This window comes from Sceloporus occidentalis, unplaced genomic scaffold (genome assembly GCF_023333645.1).
Source record: "Sceloporus occidentalis isolate IW3139 unplaced genomic scaffold, rSceOcc1.0.p SCAF_1, whole genome shotgun sequence".
Lineage (NCBI taxonomy): Eukaryota > Metazoa > Chordata > Lepidosauria > Squamata > Phrynosomatidae > Sceloporus > Sceloporus occidentalis.
Window position 1 is genome coordinate 132,906,535 of NW_028316981.1, and position 12,778 is coordinate 132,919,312.

The 12,778-nt window shown below is 40.1% G+C and overlaps 1 protein-coding gene across 1 annotated transcript; it reads right to left on the minus strand.

Moving 5' to 3' along the window:
* Positions 1-3,472: 3,472 nt before the first annotated feature.
* On the minus strand, positions 3,473-11,173 carry LOC149322201 (large ribosomal subunit protein mL62-like). The gene is made up of 6 exons (XM_089507836.1): positions 10,972-11,173; positions 9,094-9,130; positions 8,048-8,107; positions 7,772-7,854; positions 5,167-5,336; positions 3,473-3,675 (listed from the first exon to the last, which is right to left on the minus strand). Exons 1-6 carry the CDS (start codon positions 11,158-11,160, stop codon positions 3,591-3,593), a joined length of 624 nt encoding a protein of 207 aa, XP_089363962.1. The 5' UTR covers positions 11,161-11,173; the 3' UTR covers positions 3,473-3,590.
* Positions 11,174-12,778: the final 1,605 nt, after the last annotated feature.

Genomic DNA, 12,778 nt, shown 5'->3' on the forward strand with positions numbered 1-12,778 from the left:
CTTATGTCCAAGGCATTGATCACATGGAGGTTTTGGGGGGGGGGGGGGTTGCAGCTCAGATCCGACGTGACTGCGCATCCACTATGCAAATTCATGTCATAACATGAATGTGTTATCAGACACGATTCCTTTCTATGGGAGCTCCTTCCATGGCGCTTCTGCAGTGAATCCAAAGTGACCCCTCATTTTGATGAATTCGGGAAAAAAGTAAATTCACAGAATTCACCTTCAAGCTCACTTCAATTTCACTCTGAATTGGTCTGGTGTGGAATGTAACTTTGCTTCTGCTCTGGTACACCACTGCAAACCTCCCGGGTTGCAAATTTCCAATGATGTGGCGCTGAAATTTTCAGTTTTAACTGAATATTGTGTATTTTAATTGTTGTAAACCGCCCTGATCTTATGGAAGGGCGGTATATAAATAAAATTATTATTATTATTATTTTATTATTACATATCATTCTAGCATTCTGATTCTACTGTCAGTGCCATGGCTAGAGGTGTCATTGGGGTGGTGCATGGCTTTTAAAGATTTTAAAGATGGGGTGCGGACCACTCTGTGGTGACACTTCCACAGCATGGCTGTCAGAACTCAAATACGGGACTTTTCTAGTTGAGGTTTCGACCTCCAACAGAGGTAAATCAATTTTTCTTCTTCTTAAATTTGGACTTGATTAGCATTTTACATCAGCAACACCTAAATTTTTCCTGATGCAAAAGCATGAAGGCTTCTTGAGAAATCCAGCACCCTCTGCCTAACAAAGACTGTGGCCTTACAAGGATGGAGACATATTGGATTCCAAAGGAAGTGTCTTTGTTGTGATGCAAATGGATGTTAAATTTCCTGGACTTTGAGAATCTCCCAGTTGCCACATGGCCAGAAAGAGGAGGTGCCAACTTGCAAGATACTGTATGTCCCTCCCTCCATACCATCTTAAGAAGAGAAACACAAAATGCAGGCCTATGACTAACATCTTCAATTTTTTCTCCTGTTTGGTTTGTAACACCTTGTCTGATAAAGAAGCCAGTGAAGCTTCAAAAGCTTGCAACATCTATATTGTGCATTTTGGTTGGCCAATAAGGGTATCAGTTTGGTGGATTTTTGATTGGATCAAGTATCTTTGCATGCAGATAAACCCTAGGATTCCTCTCTCTATCTATCTAAAGAACCTCATTAGCTCCAATCAGCTTGTAGTGATAAATACTGAAGTGCAGAAACTGATAGCAGTTCCAAGAGGTAAGCAGTCAAACAGAAGCCATACTCATGACCCAAGGAGAAATATCTCTCTTGCTTTTCCATTATTTAGGTTCAAAGGACATAACACTCTCGTGAAAAGCAACCTTATAAGAAACGCTCACAAACAAGGCAGCAATATAATCTCACAAATAAGTTTCCAGGACACGATCGCGAAGACTGTTCCCTATCTAGGAATAAACCTCATTGAACTCAATGTGCTTACTTCGGATTGCATAAGCTCTTATGGTAGAACATGCTGAGCCCTGATCAATGGTCACCAGTCAGTGAAAATGCCACCTTTAGCTTTTAACTAAAAATGCAAAAAAGCTTACAAAAATGTGTTATCGTTTCACTTTTAAGAATGAAGTAGAAACATCATGTTATTTGTTTGGTTATTTTCTGGCTGCTGTGTTGACAAAAGCAATAGTAAAATTTTCAAATGCTCAATATCAACTTCATGTCAGAGAAAGGAAGGAGAATCAGTTATGTAGGCTCTTTGACATGATGCTATTGTCACTCCTGCCCTGAAAGGCTTGCCAAGTTGCATTCTCTTTCTGCTATACCACTGAAGGCCTCCTTGTTCTTCATGTCAGCCATAACCTGTTTCCTACATGCTTTGGAATGAAGAGAGAATTCTGTTCTCTGCCTTACTTGGGCAACATTTATCATCCAAATAATTATCCATATAATACACAGAATTATTCTACATTCAGGGGAGCTTTTTGCTTTTCACATGATTTCTAATACAACCATTAATTTTAATGGTAGTAAAGCATATTCTATTTTGTGTTAGAACCATCATAATATAATACAGGCTGCAGAATGCACATTTTTAAAAACTTATACCAGATTGTCCAGATGTCTTGACAGTCTATAATTCTCAGCTGTTGCTGAAAACAAGGCTGTAACAGGACATTAATGGAAAATATCTACTCCCTAGAAGTTAGATGCTGCCATTCTGGTGCAATTCTGGGCCTAGAGAAAACCAATTATAATTTTTAAAAATGTGCATTCTGCAGCCTGTATTATATTATGATGGTTCTAACACAAAATAGAATATGCTTTACTACCATTAAAATTAATGGTTGTATTAGAAATCATGTGAAAAGCAAAAAGCTCCCCTGAATGTAGAATAATTCTGTGTATTATATGGATAATTATTTGGATGATAAATGTTGCCCAAGTAAGGCAGAGAACAGAATTCTCTCTTCATTCCAAATAATGTAAGATGTCCCATCATCTAGACCAGTGGTCCTCAAACCGTGCCTTTTAAAATTTTGTCAGGCATGTTGCCTAATAGTTTGGGATTCTGGGAGCTGAAGCCAAAATCCCTTAAAGAGCACAGTTTGGGGACCACTGATAGGACCATGTGGGAAAGGAGCTACTTTAACCATTAAACTGCTAAGGTACCACTGTTTCTTTCCTTCTTTCTTTCTTTCTAAAGAATCTAATTATTTAATAATTTTAGCTAATTGTTAGAGTGGCAGAATTATAGCATACTAGTACCCTCAATATGTGTATTGGGAAACAAACATATATCAATTTTCTCCTTTTTCCACAGTGCTGTAGAGAAGCCAAGGGGTCAACTGTCATTGAGGATATGTGGAGGAAAGCAGTGTGGGCAGATCATAGCTTTGTGGCTCAGCAAGTCCAACAGGAATAACTTTTACACCCAAAGAGCTCCAGAAGACGCTAGATATGTAAAGATAGCCTGAAGCAGTAGTCTATTTTTCCATTTGTGAGGAGATAAATGAAAGCCTCCAAATAGCAACAGGCCAACTGCTAGAAGACATATGAAAGAAAAGATGGGTATATATAAGCATGCCAAAGGAAGAAGTCCCTTTCATTTTTGGAGCTTCCAGGATACATATCTATATATATTTTTAAATGCTTCTTCAACAGTAGGAGGATGAAAACTTTTCCTAATTGCAGCATCAGCTCTTCATATCCTCAACTTTGTACCAAATTCCATTCTGTACACACAGACAAGCTGAATGTGGGTGAAAAAAGAACAGGAAGGGTGTACAATTGTGTACAATGGAAAATGACAGTTTAAAAATGAACAAACCAATACTAGTGAGCAAGGATGATATGAAAACTAATCATTGTAATCAATATCTGTTGGGTTGATTAAAGTCAGCAGCAGGTAGGATAGTATCTTCATTATTTTACCAGTGGTCTTATGTTTTATTAAAATCCTAATGCCCGTTTTATTAAATAAAAACAAACAGATGCTCTGGGGCCAGTTTTACTTTAATTACATTGAGAACGCATAAAAAATTGTTTTCTTTTTGCAATCCAAAGAAAGAAAAGAGTCCCAGGAATGCATCCCAGCATGCTCTTCCCCATACGTTCAGTCAAAGTCCACACGTCTGCTTTGCTTTAGAGAAGAATGATTTTTTTTCTGTCGAAGACGTTCACGGTTCATTTTCTCCACCCTAAAACCAAACAGAAATAGAAAATGGCACATTCCAGTATCTACCTGTGTTGTTGTGAAACATTTATACCTAAGAGAAAATTAAATTTTAACAACACAGCAAAATGCTAGGTTGCCAAATTATCCTGTTCCAAAAAGCCCCAAAGATTCCCAAAGAATCAGTCTCCACTATGTTTTATGCAAGTGCTATGTCCTTAAAAAGCAATAACTTTTCTTAAATAATAAAAATATCACATCTCTAGTGCAGGAAGGCATATCTGAATACCAGATGTCTACTAGGACATACAAGGGTGCCCTCAATTTTAGATCTGCATGGTTCTTACATACTGGCTTTTACCAAAATAAACAAAAATGTCACAGCAGAAAGGTGAACTTGTATTTGATGTGGGTTTTTCGTAAAACAATAGGGGAGTTTTTTCCCAATGCAAACAGCATCTTCAGAAGAGATTTCCCCCCCTTCAGGATTGCATGTATTAAATTTCCTCCACAAGCCTATTGGAATGTTGATTAGCCCCATCTCCCAAGATGACACTAGTTACACTGAAAAAAAACCTTTACATTTTAAATATGAAAACTCTATTAAGGGCACCCACCTAATTCTCCAGAAAAAACATTTGAGCTGAAAACTTTGTTAACAAGCTATACAGAAATGACAGATTTTTCCATTATTTAACAGAGGTAAAAAGCAAAGGTAATTTGAAGAGAGCTGTGATCAAGCACAGAACTGAGATTAAAAAGGAGTGTGACACACGGGCTGCATCTGCCTGAGGAAATAATCCAGTTTGACACCATTTTAACTGCCATGGCTCAATGGTATAGAATTCTGGGAACTGTAGTTTTTTGAGATACTTAGCCTTTCCTGTTAAAGAGTTCCAGTGCCACAACAAACTATAATTCTCAGAATCCCACAGCATTGAGCCATGGCAGTTGAAGTGGTATCAAACTGGATGATTTTTGCAGTGTGGATGCAGCCACAGACAGCTTTGAATATAATATTTCTGGTGATAGTTATCTGGAAGAATCACTGGTTTTAGTTAGTCCACTAATCAGTTTGGTGTTTCAATAACATTTCTGGTAGCAGCCATCTAGAATAATCCCTGGTTTTAGCTGGTCAGTTTGGAGTTTTCATGTTGATCCTCAGGGTACTGCCCTAAATCAACAAATAAAAACTGTCTATGCTTTCCTAACTGGAATTAAAGTAAATGGAAGGAAAAAAGAAAAACAAAACCAGGCATATCTTTGGAGCTATGTTGTTAGGATGTCCTAAATTCAGGTCAGTTGTTTATATTTAATATGATTGTGTGATGCACGCTGGACAGAAAAAGACAAGAAGCTGGTGGCCTCAGCTAAGAATTACATGTTACAAGCTAATAATTACAAGTGATTCCATCATATTCTAAGTAACCATCACAGGTAATACTGAAGTATGCATAAATTGTCTGTTACTGCTGCAAACAGATGCTGAAATGTTATCTGAGTGTCTTACTCATACCTTGCTATGAGCATCTCTGAAGTCTCTCTGGATGGAACTTCAGGTGTTGCTGTGGCTTGTACAATCATATCTCTGATTTTTTGCAAGCAGTCTGCCAAATTCCTCATCTGATAGCGACTCATTTCAGAAGTGACTATGAGCTCCCCCAATTTATTGATCTTATTCTTTTGCTGAGAAAGAAAACATAATTACTATGGAGATTCTGTTACATCTGTGCTTGCCTTTAATATCTAAGCAAGGTTAAGCTCTCTCTTTGGCAATATCAGATGCTTAAATGAAGTCTGTGTATTGTTACTGCATTCAACTCAGACTACTCTGTAATAAAAGGGTACCTCATTCACGAGGCTTAGGAAAGAGAGAACAGGTATCATAGTCCTGCAACCAGGAACTTTTGCAGAATGTCACAAGTTTCTGACAGAGTATCAAGATTAGAAGAATATCAGTACAGTGGACCCTTGTTATACGTTGGGGTTTGGTTCCAAGATCCCCTGTGTATAACAAAATCCTTGTATGCTCAAGTCCCATTAAATATAATGACATAGCAAAATGGTGTCCCTTATAACAATGGAAAATCAAGGTTTGATATTTGAAATTTATACTTTTTTGGAACATTTTCAAACCATGGATACTTGAATTTGTGTATTAAAAAATCTGTGTATAAGAAGGGCCGACTGTATTAGGCAGGGGTCGGCAACCTGCGGCCCGGATCTGGCCCGCCAAGGCCTTCCTGCTGGCCCCTGCGCAGTCCTGCCGCCGATTTCCCCCGTTTTCACGTCGCTCCGGCCGCCATTTTGTTTTTCAAAATGGCGGCGCCCATCTAGGAGGCCTGGTGCAGCCCCTGGAGCACTCCAACAGGGCTCCAGGGGCTGCAGCGGGTCTGCATCAGGCTCCACCTTGCCCTCCGCCCTCCTCCTCCTCCTCCCTAAGAGCAGGGAAAGGAGGAGAGGCAGAAGGAGTGCAGAGCCAGGGAGAAAGGGAGCCAGAGCGGCAGCTGCAGCCACAGCCACAGCTAGAGGTTGGTAAGGTTCATTGGGGGAGGGGGTGAGCTGAAGTAAAAACAGTTGAAGAAGAAAAAAGTTGAAAAAAGGAAAAAAAGGAAAATGCCCTCTCACCAACTTGTGGCTTTTCTGGGTTGACACAGTGTGCATGCTTGCTGCAGTTTATTTTCAATTGCATTTTAGTAATTTCCTTGCTTGTAACTTTATTATTATTATTATTATTATTATTATTATTATTATTACTACTTGCCCTGGGTGTTCTTTCTGCAAAATGCCCTCTCAATGAGAAGGAGGAGGAGGATGAGAAAGAGGGGGAGGAGGTGGAAAGGTGAGTCATTTCAGGTCTGCCTTGGGTTTTTTCCATTAATTTTTAAAAATATATAACACTTATTTTTGTTTTTTTTAATTTCATTATTTTTATTATTGCTTTTTATTTCATTTCATTATTTTTATTATTTATGAAGGTGAGACAGTGTGACTTTCCAAAGTGCTGTAACAAAGGTCTGCTGTAACAATGTTAGTGGTGGTGGTGGTGATGATGATGATGATGATGATGCTTTGGTGGAAGCTCCACCCCCAGTGTGTGGTTCCGCCCCTGGAGGGTGGAAGCTCCACCCTGGCATGTGGCTCCACCCCTGGAAGGTGGAAGCTCCACCCCTGGCATATGGCTCCACCCCTAGAGGGTGGAAGCTCCACCCCCCGGCTTCGCCCCCCCCCCCCAGTTGTCTGAGGGACAGCAACCTGGCCCCCGACTCAAAAAGGTTGCCTTCCCCTGGTATTAGGATTCAGCAGACAACAGTTCTGAGATTCTGAATCAAGAGATAATAAAGGCACTAGTTGTTTTGTGTCTATGCTCTCAACATCTCTACAGTACTAGGGCCTCTACTACCTTACCAAATAATCTGTTTGTGTTTATGGTGGTGAGGGTAGTAGAAGAATTCAAATTTCATAATGGGGTAGGATAATTTTTTTTACAATGAAGACATATGCAAATTAAGAAAACATACAAAGCTTCATTCATTTGTAGAGATGAAGGAAATCTTGGGCTATAACCTCCATCATCCTGACCTTTAGCTACGTACATTGGGAAGGAACTAGTGGGAGTTGCAGCCTAGCAACAATTGAAAGGCCAAAGGTTTTCTATCCATAGAATAATCGCAATGCACAATGAAACATGAGATAAAGATTACAGTCCACTTTACATACTGAAATGCTACAGAAATAAATAAATTATTCTTAGTTAAAAGCTTAGTATTTCACTGTCTTTCTTTATTGAGGCATTTGATTCAGACAGTTTACAAAGAACTAGATGAAGTTAACAGACAAAACCTCATATACGCTCACACAAAGCCACAACTAGAGAAATGTCACTGTCATGTTGGCAGGCTAGCTATCATAGTCAGTGCATACTCAGTCTGGGAGCAGAAAAGCCTACGAACAAAACATAAAATATCCTATAGGCCTTCTGTTGACAGACTATCATTTTGATATTCTACTCTTATGTATCCATTTATATTCTGTTCCATAGTCCATGTGGAGAACGCTTCCTTGTATGTTTCCCTACTTTTGAAGTACTTAGAAACAAAAAGGCAAGTATGGAAAATTACCATCACTGCCATTTTCTCCCGTACATCTTCTGCAATCCAGTCTGCTGATGCCAAATGGAATCGGACTTCTGCCTTAGTATTCACTGAATATAAAACAAAGAAAGACATTACTACTCCTCATCCAAGCCATAGCTCTGGACCTCCAATTCACCAATGTTGTTGCCACAAACAGTTAGCTGGCCTTGTTACAAGGCACCATAATCTAAATCCATATGAAGATGCATAGGACTGAAATGTATTTACTCTTTTCCCTATCTGCTTTGATAAAATTCATACCTTTATTAACATTCTGACCTCCTGGACCACCACTCCGGCAATAGGATATGGACACACGATCTGGAAAACAAATAACAACAACAAGAGCAAACAGAATTACTGAAAAATATACACTTAATGTTTTGATGTATATATAGAAGAAAAAAGGATCCACATAAATTTAATTGAGCTTATGGCTTGGAACAGATAACTTGAAGTATGATGATAGTTCCCATTTCTAGGATTGTTCTGATTATAGGGCTATGCTTGCACCCCTGCATTAAGAGTAAACTGGATGTATTGTGTTCTGCTCTTTTGAGAAAAAATCAAGTAACAGTTTTATGGCTTATACTCTGAGAACAGTTCAGTGGATTGATCTGAAGGTTGGCAATCCTGGAGAGGGTTGTTTAAGGATGGTGCAAGCCGATCTTAAAGTAAAAAAAAATAATAATAGAAGCTTGAGGAGAGAACTTTGGCAGATCTCTGTATTATTGTATTTCCATACACTTAGATGGGATTAGCGTTTAATGCTGTCTGTACAAAGTTTTGGGAAATGGTTGATTGTGTTAGATCAGGGAGCAGATCTAATGTCCAGAAATGCAAGTTGTTTGTATGTTTTATAGAAAAACAATTTTTGCACCCTTTTTAGGCACTGTGTTCAATTAGGTGAGAGAAGCCAGAAAGAAGACTATATAGACAGAAGAAGATATAGACTGGCTGTGGCTAGTTTCCAGGGAGACAGGATAAACTGTGCAGGGAAGGTCATTGTTCCTATTACTTTAATATCCTACCCTTTTGCAAATATATTTCTGTTGCTAGCATGTGGATTACACCACAGCATTTTGCTAACTGTTTGCTAATCTTATGTGCAGCTTCTTTTCCAGTTATTCAACCTTCTGTTAAAATACTATTTAAGTGATTCACAGTGTGTATTTAATCACAATAAATTCAATTAAGTTTAGTACTACTTAATTCCAAGATAGCCTGCATAGGAATTCACATATACAGGCAAACAAAATGAATGAAATGCCTAAACAAATTACACTGGATATATGTTTTATACTCACCCACAGGAATATCAGGAACAGTCTGCTTTGCTCCATCCTGTAACAAAGAGATGTACAGAACTGAGCAATGAAGCTTACTACAATTGCAAAACCTTTGTATTAAATTAGCCTCTGAGCACACAATTAAGAAACAGCCATAGCACTAGATTTTTTAAATAACAAGATCACTACCAGAGTCTGTTGCTTTCACATTTTACTCTATACAGCAACTAGATTCATAGGTACTCAGTTTATTCATGTCCCGCATCTTTGACTTCTCAGAGACCATATATATGGCCAATTTTTCAGTGCAGTGAATAATGAGATTACTTTCTAGCTGACTTCTGCCTGTATATCATCAGATTCTAGAAAACCTTCAAGTAACAAGAAACAACAAATTGCTGAGACTGTTAAGCATTCACAGAATTACAGTCAACCCTCCATATCCATGGATTCTTTATCCACGGATTCAAGCATCCGTGGCTTGTAAATATTTTTTTAAAATGTATTAATTTCCTAAAAACAAACCTTGATTTTGCCATTTTATCTAAGGTACACCATTTTAGTATGCCATTGTATTTAATGGGACTTGAACATCCACAGATTTTAGTATCCATGAGGGCCGTTCATTATGTTAAAACCTTCAAGGAGGCAATCCATTATTTCAGCAGGCAAAATTGTAATGTAAACTTTCCTCAACACTTATTTCATGCTTATAGTGTATACCCTGCTCTTAAGCCTCACTTCTCTGTCCTAGACAGTTACAGCTTGGTAAAGTTACTTTTTGCTTTTAATTCCCAGAATCTTACCAGCCTTGACAGATTGGAGAATTCTGGGTGTTATACTGAAAAAGTAAAACTCTAGCATTGTTGTATTAACAGTGGCATTCTTTCATTCCTCATAACTCTTCTGGCTCCTACTACCCACAGAGATATAAAAATTCAAAGACATACATCATATCGTCTGTAATTCGTATAACAATTTCCAGTTCCCACTGAGATGACATTTTAACATTCCTGGGGCAGAAGTGAAAATTATCTGTCAAAGGAAATAATAATGATCTCCCTGTAGCTACAATTTGACACCAGCACTTCCACTTTTAAACATACTACCAACTCTTGGGTCTAAATTATGTAGAGAACAACATGCTCTTATTCCTCCCACTCCCTATTTAAATATATACCTGTCAGGCAATGGGCTGCTTGAGGACACAATGCCAAAACTGAAAGGTGTTTTTTGCTTTTAATTTCAGCACAATGGACAAATGAAAGGAATAATTTCAATGTAGATTCAGTCAAGGGTCTGTTGCTGGTAAAGCACAATCTTAAGCCTATATTGCAAGCCATCAAGGTATTTTAAAGAAGGTATGTTCATCTGAAAAATACAGTTGAGTACATTAAAAAAAGGGAAACCCAGTGTGGTGTAGTGGTTTGAATGCTGGACTAGGGCTTTGGAGACCAGACTCAACCATGGAAACCCACTGGATGGTCTTGGGCAAGTCACATTCTCTCAGCCTCAGGGCATGGGAATAGAAGAAACTTGGCAGGAAAAGGCCCAAGATAGGTTCTCCTCAGGGTCGCCATAAGTCAGAAATGACTTGAAGGCAGATAACCACCACATAATAAAATACAGTATACATAATGTAGCTGTAAGTAAACCATAGGAAATTAATATATGTTAATATGGATGGAGCTGGCTTTTAATTGGCCATGTCCTCCATTATTCTTGAATGCCCTACATCCTGTCCATTAGTGCAGTTGTCTTTTAGTTGGTTATGCCCACCATTCTTCTTGACTATCCTACATTTCGTCCTCTCCTCTGGTCACCCTGGGCTTTGTAAGGTCTATGTGCGCCCTCCTATTTCTTCCCCCCTTCTCCCCTCCATCTTGGCGTCCCAACCTTGGTGCCCTCGCTTCCTTTTCGTTGCGGAGGATAAAGTTTGTCTAAGCTGTATTCGCTCCGGAACTCGGAGCCAGAGGCGGAGCGGCCAGAAAAGAGGCCCCGGCCCTGGAAACCCCTCCGCGCTTCGGGAGAGAGGAACCGTTGCACCGGCGTTCGGCAGAAGCAGCGCAGAGCGGACGCCGCCATCTTGAGTGCTCTGGTCCCTTTGTCAGGAGTCCGGCTGGAAAACGGCACCGGCCTTTGAGGTTCCGGGGCAAAATAGGTCCCCCTCTCTCTTCTGGGCTGCATACATACTGCAGACATAATCCAGTCTGGCAGCACTTTAACCTGGGCTGCTTCCACACTGGAGAAATAACCCGGTTTGGCACCGCTTTAACTCTTTTCTGGCTCAGGGCTATGGAATTCTGGGAGTTGGAGTTTGTTGTGGGCCCAGAGCGGAGCACAGCTCCGCTCTGGGCCCCACAACAAACTCCAACTCCCAGAATTCCATAGCAAAGAGCCAGACAACAAGTTAAAGCGGTGCCAAACCGGGTTATTTCTCCAGTGTGGATGCAGCCCTGCCATGGCTGAATGCTGTGGAATTCTGGGAATGGTAGTTTGTTGAGGCACCAGGTGCTTTAAAGTAATTTCCAGCTTGACGGCAATCCTAAAGTGAAACCTGTTCGCAGGGTTTCCTAGGCAAGGTTTGCTCTGAGGGCGTTTGCCATCACCTCCCTCTGAGGCTGAGAGAGATTGTGACTCGCCCAAAGTCACAATGAGCCCCTGGGATTCGAACCCTGGTCTCCAGAAACATAATATATAGTCCACGACACTCAGACCACTGCACCGTGAGTGGAAAAAGCGGTGTCTCTGGTGCCCTAACAAACTACACTTCCCAGAGTTCCATAGCATTCAGCTATGGCAGGTAAAATGGTATTTCTGGTGCCCCAAGAAACTACAATTCTCAGAATTCCATAGCATTTGGTCATTGCAGGTAAAGAGGTGTCAACCTGGATTATTTCTGCAGTGCGGATGCAACCTTAGAGGAAATAGGGTATTATATTGCTTTCCCTAGTGGTAGAATTCACAGACCTAGCTGTTTCACACTATACTCTTATAGTGCTACTATTCCACTTTGACTCCTCTAGCTGCCTCCTGTTGCATGCTGGGATTGGCAGTTTTAAGGAGGAGTATTCAGAATTCTCAGGCAGAGAACTTCTCTGCCTGAGAATTCTAAATACCCCTCCTTAAAACTGCAAATCCCAGAATGCAACAGGAGGCAGCTAGAGCAGTTAAAGTGGAATAGTAGCACTATAAGAGTATAGTGTGACAAACACCTTTAGTCTGGAAAATTAGTATGCAAAGTGATCTTATAGCACCATTGGGACTAAGTGAAAGAATGAAGTTGGTAGCATAAGCTTTCCTAGGCTTCAGTCTACTTCCCCTGTGCATCTAAGGATGCAGACTAAAGTCTGCAATGCTACCAACATTTGGCCTCTAGAGTGCTACAAGCCCCCTTTGCATATATTGTACAGCATTGACTCCAAAACACGGGGAGGAGGTTGGCCCATCCATAGCCATATGTGATGTAGAGGTTATCTGGAATTCCAAAATCCAGAAAACTCCCAAATCATCCACACGGGTGGCTGAGATAAGTGACACCATTGCTGGCGTTATGTGCCTTCAAGCAGTTTCCAATTTATGGCAACCCTAAGGTAAACCTATCACACGGTATTCTTGGCAAGACTTGTTCAGAGGTTTTGCCATTGCCATCCTCTGAGGCTGAGAGAGTGTGACTGACCCAAGGTCACCCAGCAGTTTACAT

Excerpts from the sequence above, each read along its gene's own strand:
- LOC149322201 (XM_089507836.1), bottom strand. The coding sequence starts at position 11,160 with ATGGCGGCGTCCGCTCTGCGCTGCTTCTGCCGAACGCCGGTGCAACGG. Across the intron at positions 9,131-10,971 it reads AAGGAAGCGAGGGCACCAAG|GATGGAGCAAAGCAGACTGT; the intron begins GTTGGGACGCCA and ends TCTTTGTTACAG. Across the intron at positions 8,108-9,093 it reads TGTTCCTGATATTCCTGTGG|ATCGTGTGTCCATATCCTAT; the intron begins GTGAGTATAAAA and ends TTTGTTTTCCAG.